Source organism: Gossypium raimondii, chromosome 3 (genome assembly GCF_025698545.1).
Source record: "Gossypium raimondii isolate GPD5lz chromosome 3, ASM2569854v1, whole genome shotgun sequence".
NCBI lineage: Eukaryota > Viridiplantae > Streptophyta > Magnoliopsida > Malvales > Malvaceae > Gossypium > Gossypium raimondii.
The window spans coordinates 19,005,864-19,031,617 of NC_068567.1; the positions used below are offsets into that span (position 1 = coordinate 19,005,864).

The 25,754-nt window shown below is 34.1% G+C and overlaps 2 protein-coding genes across 5 annotated transcripts; both read right to left on the bottom strand.

Annotated features, from left to right (window-relative positions):
- Positions 1-146: 146 nt before the first annotated feature.
- LOC105793791 (sugar transporter ERD6-like 6) lies at positions 147-4,315 on the bottom strand. 4 transcript variants are annotated; one of them, XM_012622637.2, is made up of 19 exons: positions 4,161-4,315; positions 3,664-3,972; positions 3,519-3,581; positions 3,352-3,441; positions 3,211-3,270; positions 3,074-3,139; positions 2,920-2,985; positions 2,751-2,826; positions 2,604-2,668; positions 2,414-2,506; positions 2,251-2,331; positions 2,085-2,169; positions 1,957-2,003; positions 1,812-1,874; positions 1,622-1,681; positions 1,444-1,509; positions 875-934; positions 529-643; positions 147-455 (listed from the first exon to the last, which is right to left on the bottom strand). In XM_012622637.2, the coding sequence occupies exons 2-19, from the start codon at positions 3,856-3,858 to the stop codon at positions 343-345; spliced, it is 1,464 nt and encodes a 487-aa protein (XP_012478091.1). In that variant the 5' UTR covers positions 3,859-3,972; positions 4,161-4,315; the 3' UTR covers positions 147-342. The 4 variants fall into 4 exon arrangements, with proteins under 4 accessions (XP_012478091.1, XP_052484135.1, XP_012478092.1 ...); XM_052628175.1 differs by having other exon boundaries at positions 3,664-3,923; positions 4,161-4,177; XM_012622638.2 differs by lacking the exon at positions 4,161-4,315 and adding an exon at positions 4,005-4,154 and having other exon boundaries at positions 3,664-3,923.
- Positions 4,316-21,406: 17,091 nt separating this feature from the next.
- On the bottom strand, positions 21,407-22,003 carry LOC105795738 (uncharacterized). The gene has a single exon (XM_012625398.1). The coding sequence runs from the start codon at positions 22,001-22,003 to the stop codon at positions 21,407-21,409; it is 597 nt and encodes a 198-aa protein (XP_012480852.1).
- Positions 22,004-25,754: the final 3,751 nt, after the last annotated feature.

The following is a 25,754-nucleotide window of genomic DNA, read 5'->3' on the forward strand; positions in this document are numbered from 1 at the left end:
ATATTAGGCACAGATACCTGGACAAAATTGAAGAGTTGGAGATGAACTTATTCTGCCTGGCTACTAATAACAGAAAATTTGGCATGGCCATGGTAAGGATATATGGCATGCATATGCCAAATGAAGGAATTAATCACTCAAATAAGTAGACAATAGTACATATATTTTATTTTGAGGGTGAAATTTATACAAGTGATGCCAGGAAGAAGAGATGCTTGCTAGAGAATATGGAAAGATAAATATATAAACAAAAAATTTACAGCTAGAGATGATTATAAAAGAATGGAAAATTGCAGGAACTGAATTATTCTATAGTGAAAATGGGGGGAAAAGAAGAAAAGCTTATCTAAAAGAGCGTTGGATTTCTTCGAGTGTTCTGCCCTTAGTCTCAGGGACCCAAAGACTCACAAATAGAATAGTGAAAGCGCTTACAAGCATGTAAATGGTAAAGGTTCCTGTTGCAGGTGAAGGGAGGTTGAGTTAATAATACCATAGCTCAATTAAATTTTGAGTTGGAGTAAATTGTACCTCCACTGTTCCAATCCAAAAGCAGGTTGGCAGTCATGGTAACCAGCCAGGCAGAGAACCAATTGGAAAGTGTTGCTATGCTTCCCGCTAGACCCTTTATACTTACTGGAAGAATCTGCATCAAATCATAAGATGCTAAAGTTTAAAGGGAGATCATCATCATTATTTATCTACCATACTGGATGTTATGCTGTAAGAATCAGGCATGGAAGTAGTATTGATCCACAGCCATTTGAAAAGAAACCAGCATTTTGTTTAAGATCAGACATTAGTCTTGCACTGCACTTGAAAGAAGTAGAACTGCTTGATTTGAATAGCAATGCTATAAAATGTAATAAGTTGATACCTCTGACATTATAATCCAAGGAATGGGCCCCATTCCCAGAGAGAAAGTTATCACCAAGGTCTGGAATAAAAAAAGGAGCAAGTTCAACAATTCGCCTTTTACCAACAAAGAATCAAAGCAATAACCACGGTTGTACCATTATTTTAGTTCCTTTACTATTAAAAGACATTTCAGTCCCACTAATTTTGAAAACAAATAGAATAACGTGGCTTAATAATGATGGTTGAGATGGACCAAACTATAACTAGTTTAAACCTAAAGATTATGTAAAAAAAAAAAAAATCCAAATAAAACCGATAACAATTTGAGATAAAAGCAAAATCAATTTCTTACCTCTACTAATTCTTCAAAACTGTCTTTTTAATTTAATATTTGACTTAATGCCAAGTCAGCCACTATTAAGTCATGTTATTTCATTAACAACAAACTTGACATGTGAGGACTAAAATGTCGACTTTTCAGATATATAGAAACTAAAATGTTTCTTTTAATAATAGAGGGACTAAAATCATACGGTAGTAAACTTTAACCCAATAACCACTATATTAGAACAAGGAAAAGTAACATACCACAACTCCAACTACCGACAAGATGCCCATTATGCTATAAAGGCTAGACTCAGTAGACACAACATCCTGGTTCAATCATCAAAATGGTCATAATTTAGACCGAAACCCGAGTAGCATACAGATAAAACTTAGGTGTTTGCAGGGGAATTGTGAACAAAAGAATCCACCACATTGTTACCTTTAAAAAGAATGAGAGTGCAACAAGTAGGAGGCTGAGAGTAATTCCAGAAGTGGAAACCTGAAATAAATTAAAGGGCAGTAACAAACAAAGGCGCGAGTGATATATTGATATCCATTTGGTATGCAGTTCAAAGGCGCGAGTGATATATTGATATCCATTTGGTATGCAGTTCAGCGAGTGAACTTACAATAAGCAGAAGCCGGCGGCCTGTTTTGTCCACCAACCATGTGGTTAAAGCAGTAGCAATGACCTAACCATACACAATTTCAACCATCACATTATTTCACAAGTTTTTTCATTGTGAACCCAGAAAAGGCTGGTGGAACTTGTACCTGAATGAAGCCAACTCCAAAGGTAGCTATATTGCCTGATTTAATTCCTGTTCGAGGTTCATATCATCAAGTTAAAGGATTCTTGTCTGGTAAATGTTTCCATAATGTGAAAACTAACATATGTTTACCAGCAGTTTCGAATATGGTAGCGGAATAGAATATAACACCATTAATGCCACCAAGTTGTTGCAACATAAGTAGCCCAATTCCAACCTGAAAGTGAAAAATACTGTGTGGTTGTTACCAAGACCAAGTCATGATATTGTTGCAGATTTTGTGAGCAATTAAAAATACCATCAACGGAAACCAATATCTCCTTTTTTTGAGTTCTGCGAACCGGATCGTTGTTCTTCTAGTTGTTGATGCTACAGACCTCTGTCAATTTAAAAAATAAAGATAAAAACTAACATAAACAAGTGTAAGTGGCAATTGCACAAATGAATCATAGTATTATTACCTTGATTTCATTGACTTCGATAGAAATATCGGTATCGAAACCCCTGAGAACTTGAAGAGAAGCTTCGAAATCTTCGGTCATTCCCATTTTTGCCTAAAATCAGGGAAGGAAACTCGAATCAGGCGATCATTATCTATCGAAGTGAACATGCTTAAGTACAACCTGGTAACCTACTACTTCTCAAGCTTACCAGCCATCTAGGAGATTCTGGAATGAAAAATAGACCTGGAATCAAAATTGTACAAGGAAGTATTCCTGCCAAACAACAAGTTAGCAATTTATACAAGTAAACTGGAAATGATAAGAATGAAGGAAGGTGCCACTGCTAGATGATTACCTAAAATTGCAAGTATCCTCCACCCCACAAAAAGTCCCAGCAAATAGGCAACCATTGTTCCAATTGTAACAGACAACTACATAGTATAACATGTATAGCAGCCTCCTATTAATATTCAATTGTTCATCAACAGCATACATGGTGATTGGTGAATAGATCCAGAGCCAACCTGATTCACAGAACCCAAGCTGCCTCTCAAGTTTTCGGGTGCTATCTCAGCTATATACACAGGCACCTACATATGAAGAAGACGCAACAAATACTCTCAGCAATGCTTTGCTACAAATTTCGATCTTAATTACCGAAGCATAATTCATCGTTACCGTGTAAGAGATTATTCCCACACCGAAACCTTCCAGCAACCTTCCCATGTAAAGAAAAGATACGTCCTGGAAAATGCAGCAATCAAGTAAGTAGCTACATGAAGTTTGGATAATAATATAATGATTAGAGAACTCACATTTGCAAAAGATATAGCAAGCCATCCAATTATATTAGGAATAGCAGCAATCATCAAAGACTGCAATGGGAATAAGGAACTGAAGTTAGTAACAATCAAAATCATCATAACAAGAAAAAAAACAGTGATGGATTGGATTACCCCTTTTCGCCCTATATACTCTGCCATCTGACCACTGGCTACTGCTCCAATCATGGCACCCACATTTGATAAAGAACCAAATACAGAATACTGTCCCCAAAATAGGACTCTTATTAGCCAAGTCAAAGACAAAACACAGTTGTGGACAATAGTGTAATAATTTATACCTCTGATACAGTTAACCCAAGTTCCTTGATGATTGCAGATTGTGTAGGAGAAGAGTAGCCATTCTAGCCAATTCAGAAACTTCCACTTTGTCATTTCAAATGAGAGTAAAATCGAAAGCCAAATCAGAAGAAGTTTTTAACTTACAGTGAAACCGAATTGGATAGGACCCAAAGCAACAATCAAAACGCAAGCTACAACAGAGATGGAACTATCACGAATAACTTGAGATGAGCCCAGCATACTGGATCCCGTCCTGGAACCCATTCGATACCAGCTTCCGGTATGCAGAAATGGCTTCCGTACGTCCCTCCCATCTTCAGAATCATCCCTGAAACTCATGTTTCCCCTCTTTTTTTTCTCCGTAATCAGCAGTCTCTTTCAATGAACAAAAGCTTTCTGATCACCTAGAGTGAAGATAAGGAGCTGTTTAGCAAGACTTTAATACCTGGAATCCTGGAAAAACAAGTTAGAAAATTACTACTTACTATAAATTATTATGATAAAAGGGATCCAAATTAATGAAGCAGAGGGGTATATGGTGTGTTGGAGCCAATTTCGTTTGTTCTATAGATCTGGTAACCACTTGAACCGATTTAAACTAGTTTTTAATGAAGAAAAAGAGAAGGGAGTAAGATTGTTACCTAATGTCAGAAAAAGCTTTAGCTTCCTATGCTATGATTGATATTCCAGTTTATATTTTTAAACGTGAAAGAAAGAAATCATTTTTTGTTTTTGGTTTACAAGTCAAACGTGAAGACTAAAAGTGAACTTGTTTGATTGGGGGTGCAACTACCAGTCCTAGCTGTTAAAACAACCAACAGAAACTTGGCATTTGGCATTGTTTGGTAAGTAAGGTTGTCTTCTCTGATTTTCTAAATCTTTCAGGACATAATAATTTATACCATTCTCTTCCTATAAATAGATAACACGGTAGAGCTATTTATACAAGTTTGAATATATAAGTTTCATTTATTGTTATTCTATTTAAAGTAGTAAAAATTTATTTTCTTAAAATAAATTACATTTTATGGGAATAATAATTTCTACCAATTTCTATTAAGAGAATTACTTTCTCACTAAAAGAAATAGATCGTTTATAGTTTTGTGCTTGGTTCTTGTTGTTCGAGCCCACACTAGACGCAATTTGAGGTACGAGAATAGCAAATAAAGTTGTTCGGTTGAAAGTCGAAAACATTCCATTGTAGCAATAAATCAGTTTCATGACCGAATTTTTCCAACAATTAGTATCGGAGTCAGGTTGTGCTATGTTTATAGTACAAATAGATATTGAATATTCTTTCTTCTTCACATTTGGTTAATTATGATAAGATGTGATATTCTTGTAATTATAAGTGTCGAAACCACTTTTTTATTTGAAAACGGGAATCGACTTTTAAAAATGAAAATGGAGTCGCCACCAATTCTTTTTCGAGGTGTGATCGGGTCATCTTAAAATTTTAATAAAAAATTTTGACTTACTAAAATAACGATTTTGGTCTTCGAATTTTGAGAAAACAAGTCCGGGAGTCGGTTATGCGCGAGGAAGGATTAGCACCCTTGTAACGCCCAAAATTGGTACCGAATTGATTGTTTAATGTCTTAGTGTTGAAAATTTGAATAAAACGAATTGGATGATAAGACATGCTCATTTCAAAGAAATAAATTGTCACACTCAGTGAGTTAGAGTGCAACATTTTTAATCTTCAAAATTAAGTTTATCTTTTAACTTTTAAAACTTGTGCATTTTGAGAAGGATATTTGGTTATTTGGTTATTTTAATACTCTAGTTGCTTGTTTGGAGAGAGTGTTTAAGACTAAGGGTGAGTTTGGATGGGCGGTGCGTTTACCTGCGATTAGTGTAAAAATAGCGGTGGCAGTGAGATTAGATACTGTAGCGATACTGTAGCGTGAGACAAAAAGTAAGCTAAACACATCGCACCGCACCTAATCGCCCATCCAAACTCACCCTAAGTATGGTGCCTCACTCATTCCACAATACATGGTATGCATTTGGCCTTCACTAAATTAATTGCTTGTTTTTCACTTGTAGAGGAAAAACAATTGATTAGCTTCAAATGTAATATATGTAGTTTGGATGCCTTGTGGGAATGAGAATCTTCAGATAATATTAGCATTACAAAAACATTTTGATGTTTTTAGTGTAGGCTTGAGTTGTAAGTGATTATTATTTCCTTGATAGTTATGTTTTGGGTTTGAAATGATCCAGAGTGGATATAGTTTTAGACATGTTTTAAGATCTTGAATAAGTTAGTCTAAAGTAGCACTTTTAACAGTTTGGACTTCGGAATTTATAATGGCCTCATTTATATAGGCTTGTGAATTTATTATGAAATTTGAAGCTACATCTTCTGTTTTTTAGGCTTGTGAATTTATAATGAAATTTATAATGTCCTCATTTTTAACAGTTCTGTGTTTTTTTCTTTTGTTTAATTTTATTTTATCAAATCTTAAAAGCTTTGGAATCTTATTGTTTCTGGTCTACAACTGACAGGAAAAAGAGCTGATCACGGTACTGCTCTTTCCCATGGATGATCCACCTTGAACGATGGTCGTTCCACACCAATTTCATCTGTTGGCCTTTGCTATAGTGTTGAAATCAAGGATTCACATATTCCACCTTGGATTATCAGCAAAATATGTGCTCTAATGGCCTCTAAAGGACAAAGATTTGAAGCAAGGTATAATATACATATTTTTTCTTAGATCAAATTATTGCATTCTATTAGATATCTTAATTTAGGTGTATCGGCAATTATGATATCAACTAATGTTTGGGATGGTATGAAATTGTACTACTTTTTTCTCCCCCCTTAAAATGAGAAGTTTTGAATGCAATTATGATATCATAATGGTTTAAGATGTTTAAACACACAAATGATGCTGTAATATATTGTTGGTTCCCTAACTTTTGAGGGTAAACAACATGAACAGGAAAAAAATGATAAAGGCAAACTAATTGTATTACCTACCTTTTTGTCTGATTTTATTTGGGGTGGCTTTTCAGCTTTTACAACAGAGCACACTTTAGTTGGCTTAAATACGGCTTTTGGAGTGGTTGCTCAGATAGTTGATAGAGAAGTCACACTTGAAGATTCACAAGAAACAACCTATACATTCGGTATTCCCGAAGCAATTGTTTCCCCTTGGTTGCAGTTTCAGACTGTATTAGCTTTTATGTAGTACAATATTAATACCAATGTCCATTGTCTTAGGTTTTTTATTTATTTACTTTTGTACATTGAGTTGAATGCTGTTGGTATACATTTCGACTAAATGTCAGTGTATTTTGATTGTTGGATTGATTTTTTGTAGTGAATATTCAACCTTTATTTTAATTTTATATTTTTAGTTTTATCATTTTAATGTTTATGAAGATATATTAATATTGAAATAATAAAAAAATAGAAAAAAATGCTTTAGATGAGTATATCCCAATTTTTTTAAGATTGCCTTAAATATATCTATCCCAACCTTTTTGAGGTTGCCTTAGACTAGTATATCTCAACCTTTTTAGGGTTGTCTTAGACGGATCTATCCCAACCTTTTTAAAGTCGTCTTTGACTTGGGCATGAGCCAACTCTTTAAAGGTTGGCATATGTATGTTTTATTGCGACCTTTTTTTTCGTCGTCTATTTCCTCCTATGCCAACATTTTTCAAAGGTCGGCCTTGACTATGTTTTTGCCAACCCTTTAATAAAGGTCGGCTTATGTAGATTTATGCCGACGCTTTTTCAAAAGTGTTGCAGGACCTATGCCAACTGTACTATAGACGACGTTTTCAGAAGTGTCGAGAGAAACGTCAAGATGACCTATGCTAAGTTTTTTTTGTGTCGTCTTAAGTTAAAAAAAGTGTCGCAATAGGCCTGTTTTATTGTAGCGTGTCTTTTGTTTATTATCTGTTTCACGCAATGCTTGAAGGAGTGTCCACTTACTTAACCGCTTCTTCCAAGCACATAGGTTATATCTTAGCAACTGTTTTGAAGTTTCATTAAGATTTAATAAAACAATCTATAATATAATTAGATGTAATACTATTACACAGTCTATACCAAAAAGTTGAAAAACTTCGAACCAAACTCATAAATTTTTTAGAGAAAGTTGTGATTGTGAGGTTGACAATGACTTTTTGCAAATAAAGGTTCCTTATATTATCTCCATCGTTTGGATAGTAATTTGTAATCTTAGCTCTCAATCCTAGATTGGTTGGAAGGCTTTAAAGGCTAAACTTGACTCTTTTGACCATTTTTTTCACTCTTTTGATTTGTATTTTATTTTGGTTATTCACTCTTTTATTGTTGTTTTTATTTCACTTCACTAGTAGGCTTTCTTTTAAAATATTTTTCTGTTCATATTAAACACTTAGAACAAATAAATCTAAGTCTTAAAATATTTCATGAAATCAACATACAATTAATAATTTTCTTTCACAAACATAAAGTTTATTTAAGTGTTTTTGGTGACATGAGTATGGAATGTGTCAATTTTCAAACACAAGATTCACAATAACCACATTAGTAATAATAATTTCTAAAAAACACTAAATTTCTAATTAATATTCAAGAAAATTAAAGATTATAAATACAATCGATTCTAGTTTCTTCAAGGATTTATATTAATTAACCTCTAAAATTATTACCCAATCAAGATGTTAAGAATCTAATACAAAATCAATATTCCAAAATCATTCAATAAAAAAGTCTAAATCTTGCATAAAATTCTTTATCTATCACAAGTAAAGTCACAATTTAGAGATTAATCACTAAAGCTTGAAAAGAAAAGAAAATTACCAATTAAAGACATAATAAAAGATTGATCACTTTTCTTGTAAAAATACTAGAGTGTGTGAGAGAAATTTGATATAAAAGTAACGAGGGTTAAAAGAAAATAAAATGATTAGGATTTTTTGGATAGAGAGATTATTTCTTTTCATATAAAATAATAAATTTTTTAAGATTTTGTATATTGGATTAATCGACCCCGCAATAATAATTAAATAAATAAGAAAAAATTTAATAAAAAACTTATAAACTGGTTCAACTCCATCCTCAAGAAATGATTAACACGAAATCAATTGTGGGTGGGTGGGCTGGTAAATAAATAAATATATATTACTTATGGTCGTGAACTTTACAGTTATGGTTCACTTTCTTTTATGAGGGATGAAATACCAAAATAGTAAGATAACGAACATATGGATCGAGATCCTTATTTAAATATACTGGTACTGCGTATCTAACTTTCTGGCGCTCCCTCCGCCTCTGCCTCTCCCTCCGCCGCACCTTCTTCAATGGTCATAGCTGGTCCGGGTCCAAAAGACTCTTCAAATGCCATTGTGGGTGAACTTGCTGGTGCCATTTCCGGTGACATTGCGTCCACAATCTCGTCAAGACCCTCTTCATTCTGCCCGGTGGCGTCTGCATACTCTGAAGTTTCCTGGTTTGTCTCTTCGGGGGAAGGTGCGGGGGCGTCGTGACCTACGGCGGAGTTGATTGATAGAACCAGGACCAATGAGAATACCAGAAGCAAAACAATCTTGGCCATTGATATTTGTTTTTGTTTGAAAAATGAATTGCTAATAAAGCAAATGGGAATGGGAATGGGAATGGGAATGGGAATGGGAATGGTTAAGGACTGAAATGTGGGGTAAATTTATAGGTATTGTGATATGCAGAGGAGTCTCTCAGTATTTGTTGAACTCACGGTCCTGCATGAAAGTCGGAGCGAGAACATGTTCTCCAAGTTTTTTAACGGTCGCAAATTAGTTTACCCTATGCCCGTGCTGACTGATTCAATTATTGAGATTTTTTTTTATTTAATGTGTTATTTTTCATTCTTTAGCTTTCCAATATTGTTGGTTCTTACTATGTCAACCATGAGTTTAATTACTAAAGTCCTCCAAAATTTATGATCAAATAAATCAGTTTATAAGGTATGTAAAATGTGTCAATAGTTCCCTCACACATCTCCATTTTGTTTTTAATTTTTTTTTCATTTTTTTATTAATCTTTTATTTTTTTAATTTCGTGCTATTATCACGGGCTGCGGATCAAAACTAATGACGGGTGCAACCAGAACAACCAATGGAGGTCAATTGATTAAATTAGACTAATTTAACCCACTTGAATGGTCCAATGGTGGCTCAATGAAACATTCCAGTAAACTAGAATTATCATGGTAGATTGTATTGTGTTTAAATCCCATAGGACTCTCATCTTGTAGATAGGCTTTAATCTTAATTGTCATGTAATTTAAACTATATCGTTTGATCTGGGAACTCAACTATAACCAGAGGCATTGCACCTCATTTGAAGTTATCATTTGAAAAGTAATAAAATACTTTAAGAGGATTTATTCAAACACCTTGTATGTGTTACTTTCTTATAGCATTTCTTTTTGTTCGTTGCTCCTTTGCTTAAGAGTTTGCTTCCGTTAAGTTTTAATGCCTTAGAGAATCTTTTTTGTAAATTCTCATTTTTTGAGAGTTTGACCGATTTAGGTGAATTTGAAGCAAAGTTATCGCCTAAGGCCGAACAATTTATTAGACTAAAGTTATAGCCTCGTGACACTATGCATAAATTGGTTGCATGTAGTAATAAAAACAAATCTTTAAATATAATGATTTAAAAATATTTTTATTTAAATATCATAACAAAAAAGTTGAGATACACAATTACAATGAAATGAAATTTATTTGAATTTTTAAAATATCATTACAAACAAACTTCAATTTAACAAATAAAAGTAAATGTTTGATAAACAATAAAATAAATTATATTGTTTCTCTAACTACGTTAATGTTGTATAATTTCAATAAAATAACAGTATATGCACGTGTTGAATTAATTGTATGTATAAATTATTTTTATTTATTTTAAAATTTTGTGAAGTTTCAGAAAGGCTCAAAAATTTTATACTTTTTTAAAATTTAAAATTTAATTTCTGTAGATTAAATTTAAAAGATTTGAAAATCTGCTAACTTCCTCCAATTTTGGTGTTAAATTTAAAAGGGCAGTAAAATATTAAAGGTAACATACAAAAGTTTGTTTCTGAAATGCGTGAATGGTGTAATCTAATCAAAATTAAAATTTATGGTTGATTTTATATTTTCAAAATTCAATTTATTCTAAAATGTGAAGCTTTACATTGCTAATTAACAATTTTTATTTATATTCAGAATATTTTAATTGCTTCTGTAAATTTATAAACCCAAAATCTCTTCTCATTTCACACTACTTTTACTTATTAGGGTTAGAAAAGAGGTATTCATTTTTTTACGAGTTATTAAAACTTTTAATTGCTTAACATTTATCAAAGTTTTCATATTTCTTACATGCGTACAGACTTTAGTGTTATTTTGTTTCCTTTTTCTAATTCATGCTTTCAATATGTTTACAATTATTTTTTGTTACCATTACATATCTCGCGATTCAGTTTAGATGACAACCCGATTTAGGAACTCGAACAATTCGTTTTTCTTTTTTATGTTCACAGTTCATCATTTCTCTGTCTGCTTGAAGTTCACAACTTGTCTTCTTTTACGTCCATGGCTCGCCATCCTCCTGTCCTTTTAATGGTTACACATTGTCATCTCATTATTCGTACACCTATAAGGATCCCTCTTCGAGGAACCACTCTGAGAATACATGTCAGATTTAAGAGATATAATGTGTCTTTATGCATGACACCTAATTAACGCTTAATATGTCCTATTAAAGAACCATACCTTATAACTACAATGAGGGAGGGGGAGAATCAGAGAACAATCAACAATTTTCATAAATTTTATAAAAACTTTAATGTATGCTAAACATTTGACACTCACCAACGTTAAGTAATGGAAATTTATTATTATTTGTATAGACTATACCAGCATTTTGAAGCTTATGGGTTTGTGGGTTCTTTCAATTATAGCTATTAATAATTTTAATTGATATTTGGCGTGTTCTCAAATTTTAACAATACCACATATCTTTTTAAATCTAGCGATATATATATATATTAGATATATTAGATATATTAGATTAGCACACATGCTACCCACTTCACTTTGGTTACCTCCAAATAGCGGTGGAGTCATAAATAATTTTTAGAAATCGAAATTAAATTATATATTTTTACGATAATAAAAATATAATTTTATATTTTATAATTTTAAAGATTAAATTAATTTTATCATTTTAAAGTCAAATTACAATTTTAGCATTAATAATTTAAAATTTTATAAATTATAAATAGTTTAAATTTAAAATTTACTATTTTAGAGGAATCTAGTATCTACTAAACTCCACGACTGTCTCCAAGTTAATTACTACTATTATATAATAATTAAAATTTAATATTCTTCGCTACAATAATAAAATAAAGAAAATATTACTAACATGTGTTTGCAAAATCAACAATAAATCTATAAAAATTGAAACCATTAAATGTCGCAAAAATTATACTAAAGAAATTCAACTCCAAAAGCTTAAGAAAACAACCAAAAAAAAACTAATAAGATTTTACGTACATAATTCTTTTAGAGTTAACCTTTATAATGTATTACTCAAAAATTATTTTGATCTGAATTTCAAAAGGAAAAAGAAAACAACATAAAAAAATTATTTAAAAAAGAAGTCGATAAAGTTTTGGCATAGTTGGTAAAGATAAAAATCTTAAAATTTGAGTATCTAGATTCGAAATTTATCATGCGTAATTATATGTGTGAAACTTCGAGTCTCATCATGTGCAGTTGACCTATATGTAGGCTTTAGTCCAACTCGTGGTCTTACACGAGGTGGTGCCACTTCAGGTGGTTGTTAGAGAAAGGGTAATGATTCCGTTATTACCCAACCGGAAGCTAAAGCTGCTATTGACCATACATTGTACGTGCTCGTAAGGAGGTCGACACTACAAATGTGGTTTTATGTATATTCTCAACATTTAATATCCTAGTGCATACATTGATAGGTCTCGGGTCTACGCACTCCTATATTAGCACTAGTTTAGTGGGTTTGGGTAGTTTCACGATAGAGAAGTTTAAAATTGAAATAGTTGTGTTAAGTCCATTGGGTCAGTCCATAATTGTGAATCAAGTGTGATAAATGCACGGATGGGGTGAAATTTATTAAATTCCATTTATCGAAGAGACCAATTTTCAAGTTTGGAAAATCAGTCGTGTAACACCCCTAACCCATATCCATTGCCAGAATAGGGTTATAGGGTATTACCGGAGTTTACAAATTAATTTACAAACATTTCATTATTTCATCAAGCATTCATATTTATAACCAATAAAAATCAAAACATTAATGAGCTAACGTTGGCCAATTTAACTTATTCATACCATTATAACCATAATCAAATCATCCAAAATTACTGATAGAACCAATGGATAGTGTGATATATCTCCGACAAGCTTCCAATCCAATCGAGCTTCCGATAATCATTTCAATGCATCTAATAATTATACATATTACCAATAACAATTTAATTCCAATAATAAAATACATATTTATATAATATTCATCACCAAATAGCATTCAATTTAATTAAAATTATACAAAATATAGTTCATACGAACTTACTAAAGCTAATTGCGTAAATACCAAAATTGTGGATATTTTGGTAATTTTCTATTTTTCTAATTTCCACCCAATCTTGATCTAAATTAATATTTCATTCAATATATTAATTTAAATAATAAAACAATTCATTTCATGCAATTTGGTCACTTTTTGACATTTTACAAATTTACCCTTAAAATTTTACTTTTATTCAATTTAGTCCCTGAACCTAAAACATGCAAATCAGCCATTTTAATGAAAACTCATGCTAGTTGAATAATCATATGTTTTCTCCTCCTCCTCTCCATTCCACATCCTTAAATGTATATAACATGCTTATATGTAACATTATCTATAATTTCATTATTTACTTATTTGTTCATTCAAAACTGTCCACTTGACTCATAGTCACAAAATAATTTATATCTTGAGCTACGTAACTCCAAATTGAGATCCGTTAATTTTATATGAAACTAGATTCACATATATTCTTACTATAAAATTTTTATAATTTTAGTTTAACCAATAAGTACAGTTTATTCTTTGAATTCATCTCTATTCTGCTGTCTGACAGTTTTGACCCTTCTTCACTAAAAAATAATTATCTCATCGTATAGGATTTGAATAATGTTCTCGTTTATTTCTATTGAAATTAGACTCATTAAATATTTTAAAATATAAATTTAAGCCCATAATAATTTTTATCCAATTTTTTATGATTTTCCAAATTCATAATAAGGAACCCAAATCATTCTGACCTTATCTCAGAAATTTATTATAACTCATGATTTACAATTCAATTACTTACAACGTTTCTTCTATAAGAAACTAGACTCAATAATATTTAATTCCATATTATTTTTCATCCTCTAATTCAATTTCTACGATTTATGGTGATTTTTCAAAGTTAACCTACCGCTGCTGTCCAAAACTGTTTTAGTGCAAGATGTTGATAATCAAATTTATAACACGCTCCTTTCCTTTCTCTACAATATTTTCTATCAATTACTCTTGTTTCCCTTCACTAAAATATCAAGAACATAGAAACTTATATAATAAAACCCTACATTAACATCAATTTCATACTTTTTCAATAATATCAAACTCAAAAATATATTCAAATCTTGATGTTCTTACCTTGCTCTATTGATTTCAATCTTTAACTTGATTTTCTCTCTCCTCCAGCCTCTATTTCTTGAATCTAACTTGATATTCTAGCTCCCCATGGTCTCCTTATCAATTTTCTCTCTTGGTGGCTATGGAAATTTCTTTGATTTCTAAGTGAAAATGGTGAATTTTTAGTGAGAAGACCAAATTGTAAAGAAAAGAAAGTTTTTTTCTTTCTTTTCTCTTCATACGTTGGAATGCATGGAAGAAGGTGATGATTCTTCATATTCTCTTCCATATATATATACTAAATAAAATAATAATAAAATGATAAAATATCATTTAAAATTAAATTAAAATATTAATAAACTAATATTTATTTATTTAATCTAAAATATATCCAACATCATCATTATTTTCTAGATTTCTCTTTCTTCTAATTGATCATTTTTCCTTTAGATCTTTTAAAATTCCATCCTTGAGTCATCACTTAATTTGGTAAAATTAAGATTTAGTCCCTCATAATTCTTCATCTATTCAATTTGGTCCCAATTTATCCATTTTCCTTAGTTTCTAGGTTATTCCACCCTTAAAATATTTACACTATTGGTCCTTCAACTTTTTCATATTTACACTTTAACCCCTTAAATTTTGAGTATTTACTCTTGGGGAACAAAACTTTTCTCACTTTTGTAATTTAATCCTTTAATTAATATGTCATAATATACTTCCCACTGTTGTCATAACTCAAAATTCTCCTTTTTGTCACTTTATTTCCTTACTATATCAAAGATAATATCTTACTGTAAAAATTTTCGGGGTATTACAAGTCGACTTGCATCAACTTTTTGGATGGGACCTAGGAAATTCTAGGTTGAGATGTCGTGATAAAGTTCGAATATCTATCTCTTAGCTTTACAATACACTTTGAATCACTCAATTTTGAGTTCGGAAGTTCAAGTTATGACTGTTTTAATGAAGATTGTGTGAACAGAAATTTGGATGGGATTATTACGAAAATTATAAGTTTCGGATTTTAATTGAGTTTAAATCATATTGGGTTCAATTTTAGGCTTAATTTTTATTATGTATGAGCTGAATATTGTATTTATTCGTTTTATTATTTTATTTATTTATTCTGAATTTTGGATATTGTTTAAGTATTTTGAGTTATTTAGGAGTTTTATGTTTCTTAGTCAAATAAGAAAGTTTAGTTTAAAACTACTTCTTGTTTAGATTAATTAATATTTTATACATTCTTCATTAAGAAAACGGTTTTTTCATTAATAACGTTTTCAACTCTGGGAGTTAGTTTCTTTGTGCAAGAATTCTTTCTTGTCTTATCGATTTTCTTCAAGGAGTCGTGAGAATTCATTATTCATCCTTCAATTTGCCAAGGATTATTTCTTGGATGGTTGATTAGAGCCATTAGTTGAGTTTGTTGGAGTTTATATCTCAAAGGGTTCATGTAACAACTTGATTTTCACTGGTATCGAAAATGGTAGTTTCAGAACTCCGTTTTTTGATGATTGAGTCAGTAAATCTTATTTATTAATAATTATGTGGTTATTACAGTATTATACTAAAATTTGGTTTAATAATTTTAGTTATGTGGAGAGTTAGTCAAGTTACAAGTATATCGATCCAAAAGTATGTGGTTTTAGATATTGAGGTATCGAGACCTCGTTTTCATAAACCGAGCTTGAAAATATTTTTATTAAATATTTATCGAGAGATTATATGGATGCATTGAATTTTAGATAGAAAATTTTCTTGAATTAGTGATTAATTAAGGTACAAGAATTAAATCGTAAAAGTAGTAAAATTGATTATTATAGATTTTAATGACCTAAGAACTTATAAAACAATTAAAACAAAGTCTAATTAGCAAATTACCATTTTCATTAGATGGTAGATGGTTTATAATTAATTGTTGTATAATATTAAATTTTATATATAATATAATATAATATAATATAATCAATGAATAAAACATAAACATAAAGGGATCATCTTCACTTTCTTTCTTTCTTTACCGTTTGGAGTTAAAAGAAACTAAGGGAAGCCACTGTTAAAAGTTCAGATCTTCGACCTTTTGTATGGTAAGTTTTTTGTAATCGGTCTTTTGTAATTTTTATATTTTTGAGATCGTTGTAGCTGGGTATTAAATCGTAAAACTGTTAAAGTTTTTAAAAGTTGCCATTGATGGTTTTTGATGTTTAATGGTAGGATTTGAAGCTTAGAAATGTAATAGGACTAATTTGTAAAGTGGAATTTGTTAAATTTGAGTATAGGGAATAATATGTGAATATGTCAAAATTGATATGAAATTTTTATAATTATTGTATTTAGAGGGCTATACTGGGATGAGATTGAAATCAGATTGAAAAATGAAGCTTAGAACTTAAAGATAAAACCATTCAGGGACTAAATTGTGTAAAATGTGAAACTTTATGAAAATTGTGTAAAATGAAATTAAACTGTTATATGCATATACTAAGATGTTATAAGGCTGTAGGAATTGATAAATTGTAATGAATTATTATAGATTTGGCATTAAATCAATCGAAAGTTATCGAGAAATAAGAGAAATTGCAGATTAGTCCTTGACACTTTATGGTTGTCATTTTCCAGGTAAGTTCATATGGAACTTACTGTATTTTCTTATTTCTTATTATGCTTGAATTGTGTGGTTGTATTTATTAATTATATATATACAAATGTAATTTTAATGAATTATGATATAAAAGGACTACATCAAAAAGGTGAGATTGTGGTAGATATTGATAGAGATGCATTAATGAATGAATGTAAAGTTTAGTATACAAGTGTATGATATATGCATGGTAATGTTATCTTGTTAAAAGGAATATATATATTACTTGGACATCAAGTAGACTAAATTGATGATATGTGATTATGTGGTTGGAATAGTACAAAATGTGAGGAATGGAATGAATTGTAATAAATGATATTGATGTGTTAATAGATCCTAGATGAACATAGAATAAGATACAATTGACACGCTAATAGGGTTGATTATGCGCTAGTATGGGATATGTGTAAAAGATGATGTGGAGTAAAAGATATGATGAAGTATAACTGTTTACGCCGAAATCCTGCATTTGTTGCGGATTACCGAGCATTGCCTCTACGAAGACCTTGGTGTGTTGGAGGGATGATATGTTATATGATACGATATTGTGCCTATGGGCTTTGCACTACGGTGCCTTGGTGTGGTGTAATTATCGCTCTATTAAGCCTTTTGGTGTGGTGTAGTTATCGCTTTATTGAGCCATTTGATGTGGTCTATTGAGCTATCTAGTATGGTGTAGTTACATGCATATCTATATCTTATTATTTTAGTTTATCAGGCTAATTGTTTAAAAGGAAATGAAGTGATTGATTCTATGAGACATATGAAAATGGATGTACGTATACGAATATTTTGTATTACACGATAAGGCATAAGTTGCATACTTGTCAGACTTTACGTAGCACATGAGTTCGCATAACTCCTGAAGTATGAGCTGTGCACAAAAAAAAGGTTCACATAGTACTAAGGATCTCAACATACATTATGGTTTCATAAATAACAGACTTTGCAGGCGAAGGAAACATACAAGCAAGGGTTAACATACTTTTAGCAAGGTTCGCATAAATACATAGGTTTGCAAACTATAGGGGTACGCATGTAATTATCGAGGTCGCATAAAAACTGTGCTTAATAACAAATCAGACTTACATATTATAGCTGAAGAAATATACAAAACACTCATGCATGAATAAACATTGATCTTTATTCATAATACTTGATAATAATAGGATATTCCAAATATGGTTCACAACAACAAGTAGACATAAATGATATTATTTCAAACAGAGTCAACTTATGGTAATTCTAAACCCTCATAATAATAAAAACCTCATCGCCAAATTTCCCAGGTTCGCCAATATCAGTACATGAGTGAGCCGCACTAAGTCATCAACCTTGCCACTTTTATCTGCGACCTACTTACCTGCGAAGTAAGAGAGGAGTGGGTGAGTTCATTGAGAACCCAGTGAACAATTAGGAATCAACAAGGTATGCTTAAAACTGAGTTTTAAAATAGAAAGGAGACTTAGTTTTAAAATCATTTTGCGTGCTGGGTTCGAAGGTGAGGTTGCGAGACCCAGTTCACAGATTCTATCAGAAAACATAGGTTTCGTAAAAACAGTTTCAAAAACTTAGTAGCCGAATCTCAAAGTTTGCTAACAGAGCACACCCTAAGTTGCAAGGCTTATTTCGCTTATGTAACAACCCGTTTTTCAGCGGTGTCAAAAATAATGGTTTCAGGGTCACCAAACCTGATGAGTAAGTTCGTAAATACTATTATTTAATATTTACGAGTCAAATATGGTTTTAAAAAGGTTTTTGATTTGATAAATTATGTTATATAAGTAATTTATTAAGTTTAAGTGGTAAGACCCTAAGGTCAAATGGTTTTAGAAAATGAGGTATCGGGACCTCGTTTCTATAAACTGAGCTATAAATATTTTATAAATATTTAAGAAGTTTCATTAAGGTGGTATTAAAGTTTCGTTGAAAAATTTAATGTTTCGATAGTTAATTAATTAAAAAGGACTAAATCGTAAAAGATGTAAAATTGGATCGCTATTTGATTTGAGTGATTAAATGACTTAATGAATGAAAGTATATAGACTAATATGGTAAATATACCATATTATATATGAGTGGGGTGGTTGGTGCTTAATTTCTTTTAATTATAATGTTTTATATGTTATTTATTTAATAAAATAAAATAAAATGTTAATAAAATAAAGAAAACAAAATGTTTTCTTCCCCATTTGTTTTTCACCACCGAAGGTTGCCATGGAAAAAGAATGGGTGAAGCTTCAAGCTTTGGCTTTTGTAACACCCCAAACCCGGCCTGGACGTTATGGCCGAATTTGGCGATTTCACATAGAAGTGCGTCTGAAAACCGTATCATTGCTAAAACCGTTTTTCGTTTAGAACTTATCATTATCTTTCATTAATTCTCAAATCGTGATTCATTTTCAAAACGCTATATTTTGCAGAAGCTTTTAAAATAGTTTGCGTGTGCATGGTATTTTGATAAAACATTCATCTCTTTTGAAAACCCGAGTTTTACCTACTTCTAGCGGATATAAACAGAAAACAGTATAAAATCCAAATTTTAGGTAAAAATCCATAGAGGCCATTATTATAGAAAAGTACCCTAAAATAAAACTTAAAATCGTAAATAAGTATCAAATAGCAAAAAGGAGTCGAGTGGCCACCGCTGAGTCCTCTGCCGCATCGATCTGCCTATGTCTAGGGATTACCTGTACAGAATAAACAGAAGGCGTGAGTTTACGTAAACTCAGTGTGTAATCCCCATGCAAACAAACAGACAATAACAAATAATCTCAGTTTAGGCCTAAACCCTTTTCATTACCAGTATCAATATCAGTATCAGTTTAGGCCTTAGCCCATTTCAGTAACAATAAGCATTAGGGCCTTAGCCCATCACAGTACAGTAACAGTGACATTTATGTAGTTATAAAATCCTACCCAACCAGCCTCTACACTCTATCTCCGTCCAACCCTATAGTCCATGTGGGGATATAATCATCCCACCCATCCCTACACTCCAAATAGTATCGAATGCGGCACTAGACAGTAGTTGCAGCTGAGCTGCTAGTAAGCTAGGCTTCAAGCCTTTCAGTACACTTCCTTCAATCAATATCAATTCCCACCCCAATGCAATGCATCATACAGACATGTCATGGTATCATGTATAATCAGTATAGTGTATATAACATGCTCAACATACAGACATTCATAGCTATCTTATATAGGCATATAACGGTCTTTTAATCATTTCAGTCAATTAGGGGTCTAGGAAAACTTACCGACCCTATAGTAGGCCTACAGTCGACTCGGGAGACCTGTACAACCTTAGCAGTCAAACAGTGAAAATGGGCCCACAGCCCATGTTGCATCCTAAAATGGTATTGGCCGTATGGATCTCACAGCCTGGCCCAATATTCCCACACATCCGTGTGGTTCACCCGTGTGGGGCCCATGCGCCCGTATGGCTTACACGGTCCAATTTGGCCCGACCCATGAATCGCACATAGCCAGCCTCAATGATTACACGCCCATGTTCGATCAACTCGATTTGCTTACGAAGAAGTACGGGAAGGGTCTCGGTCCACACGATTTTCTATAGAAAACAAAGCGTAATCACTAACGAAAACACAAGAAATAAAAAGAAATGATTTTTCACCAAGCAATGACTACCCTAAATCATCATAACCTACCCCTTACTTACCAACGTATAACCAGCGGAGGAGGAACGCACACCTTTTCTTGATCGATCAAAAAGGATGTATAAAGATGAGAAAGATTCAAGGGCCAAATTGGTTGCACCAGGGAAAAGAGAGAAAAGAACAGTAGGGATAAAGAAAAATATCAGAAAGGGAGAGCATAAAGTCAAAATTCAGCTAAGTGAGCAAAGAAGTTGAGTGCGGTAGAAAAAATTAAAAAAGAAAGAAAGAAACTATGCCAAAGTACCGAATTTAGGAGAGTGGGAGGAGAGGAACGGCAGTTCGAGGGGGAAAAATGCAGAAATCGACAGAGAAAGACCAATAGAAGAAAAAAAAAGAACTGAGAGACTGAGTTGAGTAGCCGAATTTGCCACCACCTATTTTGGTTACCTTCAAACTCTTTTATCCTTATTTTTGTCCCCAAATCCTTCAATCCACTTCCTAAAACCATCTACCTTTCCCTCAACCACCAAATTCAAATTCCACTCTAACTCTTTAGTAGTTCGGTTAGACTAAAACATCCTCACGACACTATCAACAAAATAAAACACTCCCTGGCGCACACTAGGACTCGAACTCAAGACCACCAACATTTTAATACACCACTTAACCACTAGACTAGCAGGCCTATTCTGACATATTTTACTAACGTTTATTTAAGAGCCTACTGACTAGCGATAGGGCTTTATTCAGAAAAAATACAAAAATTTTCCCAAGACAAGGCTTGAACTTAAGACCTTTCACACACACCCAGAACACTTATCCACTGAAACAGACATATATTTGTATCACAAATATATGAAAATAAATACATAAGAGATTTTTGGGGTGTTCAACTCTACCTATCTAAAAGTAAATTTCGGCCTCAAAATTTTACCTGATCAGAACAGATGAGGATATTGCTGTCGCATCGTATCCTCAGGCTCCCACGTGGTCTCCTCAGAGCTATGGTTACACCAAAGAACCTTCAGCAGTGGGATGAATTCTCTTCTTAGAACCTTTACATCTCCTTCCAATATCTGAACTAGCTCTTCCTCAAAGGTCACATCTGGCGTAACCTTAATCTCCTCAATAGGAACAATATGAGTGGGATCAGAGCGGTAGCGTCTCAACATAGAGACGTGGAAGACGTCATGAATCTGATGCAATTCCGAAGGTAACTCCAACGGGTAAGTAGCTGGTCCCATTCGCTTAAGCACACGGTAAGGTCCAATAAATCTATGGCTCAACTTTCCCTTTCGACCAAATCTCAGTACCTTCTTCCACGGCGAGACCTTGAGAAAAACAAAGTCCCCCTCTGAATACTCAATCTCTCGATGCTTCAGGTCGGTGTAGGACTTCTTTCTATTAGGTGCCACTTTCAATCGGTCTCGAATCAACCTAACTTTATCCTCGATATCAGAAACTAGTTTAGGGCCCAAACACACGCTGCTCGCCCAACTTAGTCCAACATGAAGGTGTGCGACACCTACGACCATATAATGCCTCGTAGGGTGCCATCTGAATGCTAGACTGATAGTTTTTGTTATAAGCAAATTCTGCTAGCGGTAGGTAATCCTCCCAACTGCCTCAGAAGTCAATCACACAACTTCTCAACATATCCTCCAGTATCTGAATCACCCTTTCTAACTGACCGTCAGTCTGAGGATGGAACGCAGTACTGAAGTCCAATCTTGCACCTAGAGCTTTATATAGCTTCTTCCAGAATCGAGACATGAAGCAAGGATCCCTATCAGATATTATCGAAATCGGTACCCCATGCAGTCTCACTATCTCAGACACATACAGTTTAGCCAGCTTCTGCAGAGAGTAGTCGGTGCGAACCGGTATGAGGTGGGCAGACTTGGTCAATCGATCCATGATGACCCATACAAAATCCTTCTTAGAAGGTGTGAGGGGTAACCCACTCATGAAGTCCATAGTCACTATCTCCCACTTCCAAAGCAGAATCTTGACTAGCTACAACAAACCCGAAGGCAATTGATGTTCAGCCTTAATCTGCTGGCAAGTTAGACACTTAGCCACAAATTCGGCAACCTCTTGCTTAAGACCTGGCCACTAATATAACTCACTAAGGTTGTGGTACATCTTATTTCTGCCAGGATGCATAGCATAAGGGCTACTGTGCACCTCTCGTAGTATAGACTACCTCAATTCAGTATCTTTCGATACATAGATTCTCCCACAAAAATAGAGAACCCATTGGCTATTCAGTCTAAAATCCTCGGTATTCCCACTCTCAACCTATCAAAAACGAAAATCCAACAACTCATCATCTATCTGTTTACTCTTAATTTGCTCTATCCATGTCGGTTTAACTTGAAGTTCAACCAACAAACTACCATTATCAAATAAACTGAGGTGAGCAAACATCGTCCTCAGATCAATCATAGCTCTATGGCTTAGTGCATCAGCCACCACATTAGCATTACCAGGGTGGTATGTAATCGTACAATCATAGTCTTTAAGTAGCTCAATCCATCTATGCTACCTAAGATTCAGCTCCTTCTAAGTGAGGAGGTACTTCAGGCTCTTCTGATCGGTGTAAATGATACACTTCTCACCATACAGATAATACCTCTAGATTTTCAGTGCGAATACTACTACGGCCAACTCCAAGCCATGTGTCAGATAATTCACCTTATGAGTCTTAAGCTGACGAGACATGTACGTTACCATCTTACCCTATTGCATCAACACACATCCTAACCGATATGTGATGCATCGTTGTAAATAGTAAACTCATTTCCTGACTCTAGCTGTATAAGAACAGGGCCTCTATCAATACAATCTTGAGCTTCTCAAAGCTCTTTTACTGCGCGTTAGTCCAGTTAAACGACACACCCTTACGTAACAGCTTAGTCAAGGGTGCGGCAACCAGAGAAAACCCCTCCACAAATCGTCGATAATACCCTGCCAGTCCCAGAAAACTGTGGATCTCAAATACAGTCTTAGGCTGTTTCCAATCCAAGACAGCCTCAATCTTTCGAGGATCGACTCTAATCCCCTCAGCAGAAACCACATGTCCCAAAAACGTTACTTCACATAATCAGAACTCACATTTACTGAACTTGGCGTACAATTGTTTCTCTCGTAGAATCTGTAGAACCACTCTGAGGTGTTCGTCATGCTCATCCTCAGTTCTCGAATACACCAGTATGTTGTCAATAAATACCACCACGAACCAATCCAGATAGGGATGGAACACTCAGTTCATCATATCCATAAAAGCTGTTGGTGCATTCGTCAGTCCAAATGGCATCACTAGGAACTCGTAGTGACCATAGCAAGTCCTAAATGTCGTCTTATGCATGTCAGCCTTTTTAACTCTCAACTGGTGGTACCTTGATCGTAAATCAATCTTAAAGAAAATCGAAGCACCTCGAAACTGATCAAACAGATCGTCTATCCTTGGTAGGGGGTACTTATTCTTTATGGTCAACTTGTTCAATTGCTGGTAATCAATACACATACACATGGATCCATCCTTCTTTTTCACAAACAGAACCGGTACTCCCCATAGAGACACTAGGGCGGATAAACCTACGATCCAGTAGCTTTTGAATCTAGGCCTTAAGCTCATCAAGCTCTTTTGGTGCCATTCTATAAGGGGCGATGAACACCGAAGTTGTACCAGGAAGGAGCTCAATCCCAAACTCTACTTCACGATTTGGAGGTAACCAATGTAGCTCTTCAGAAAAAACATCCAAAAACTCCTTAACTGTCCTGATATCCTTAATCGAAGAATCCCCAGAATCTGAAGCACTGATGTAAGCCATATATGCCTCACATCCCTTACGAACTAACTTTTCAGCCCTCAATGCAGAAATCACATTCGATAAGTAGTTCTGACTCTCCTCAATTACGACTACCTCGCTGTCCACCGTAGTTCTCATTATAACCTTTTTTGTGGCACAATTTAAGCTCACTTGGTGTTTAAGCAACCAGTCCATTCCCAATATCAGATCAAATTCTCCAAAAGGCAGTTTCATCAGATCAGCCAAAAAGATAGCTCCTTGAACCTTTAAAGGAACATCTCTAAATTTATTGAGTGCCCAACGGACTCAATACAGTGATCTCACTCGTGCTGCTCTCAACCAGTATATCCAAGTTTTCAGATATATTACAAGTTATATAGGAGTGAGTGAATACTATATCTATCAGTGCAGTATATGGTACTTCATAAATAAAGAACATACTTGTAATGACGTCCGGAGGATCTCCATCCTCTCGACGACGAGCAGCATAAACTGGAGCCGACTGCCTCTCCTTAGTATGTCCAGCATGTCTGCCCGGTACTCTCCGACCATGGCCCAAACCATTACCACCTCTGGCCTGATCCTGGCCTCTCGGTGGCTAATGAAATACTCTTGGTGGTTGTGTAGTATTATTACCCAGAGCTTGTATCTGGTCGGACCTTCGTGGACACTCTCTAATACGGTGCTCTAGAGAACCGCACCTTAAACATAAACCAGTTCTTTTCCAACACTCAGCCTGATGGGATCCCCAACTCTGACTAGCCCATCAACTCTAGCCTTTCTTCAAGCCTCTGAACAAAACTCGAGGGCTCCGAATCCCTCTTATTCCTACTTCTTTCTCGATTTTGGCGCTCAGTGCGCTTTACTTCCTTGATGATATTCACCTTATCAACCAATGCAGCAAAGTTTCGCTCTCTCTATGGAGCTATCAGAACCCTCAGATTATCCCGGAGACTATCCTCGAAGCGAACACATCGCTCGTACTCATTCACCACCATACCACGTGCATAGCGACTCAGTCGTAAAAACTCGGCCTCATACTCGACTACTGATCTATCCCCTTGAGTCAAATTTAAGAACTCTCTTCTACGGGCATCCACATAACTGTCCCCTATATACTTCTCCTGAAAAGCGGTCTTAAAGGACTCCTAGGTCAGTCGATCGGGCTGAACGCCCTCCTTAACAGTGAGCCACCACTGATACGCCTCATCATGTAGCAGCGATACAACACCCTTTAATTTCTCCTCAGGAGTGCAGTCCAGATCATCCATAATCCTCTCTGTGGCCTCTATCCAGTACTCAGCCAGATTAGGGGCAACTCTAGCAATACCCCTGAAGAGCTCAGCTCTATTAGGCCGGAGTCATTCCGTAACTGACCCGCGGCCTCTAGCTCCAGTATTGGGCCCAGCGACCCTCTCTAGAATTCTTAACATGGCTTGGGACAGTGCGTCGTCCCCAGTCACTCGATCAT

What these genes read in the sequence shown, in the direction of transcription:
- LOC105793791 (XM_012622637.2), bottom strand. Translation starts at nt 3,858, where the DNA reads ATGAGTTTCAGGGATGATTCTGAAGATGGGAGGGACGTACGGAAGCCA. An exon ending in TTGCTATATCTTTTGCAAAT is followed by an intron (nt 3,140 to 3,210) that starts GTGAGTTCTCTA and finishes TGCATTTTCCAG; the next exon opens with GACGTATCTTTTCTTTACAT. An exon ending in GATATTGGTTTCCGTTGATG is followed by an intron (nt 2,170 to 2,250) that starts GTATTTTTAATT and finishes TTTCACTTTCAG; the next exon opens with GTTGGAATTGGGCTACTTAT.
- LOC105795738 (XM_012625398.1), bottom strand. Translation starts at nt 22,003, where the DNA reads ATGGTCGTAGGTGTCGCACACCTTCATGTTGGACTAAGTTGGGCGAGC.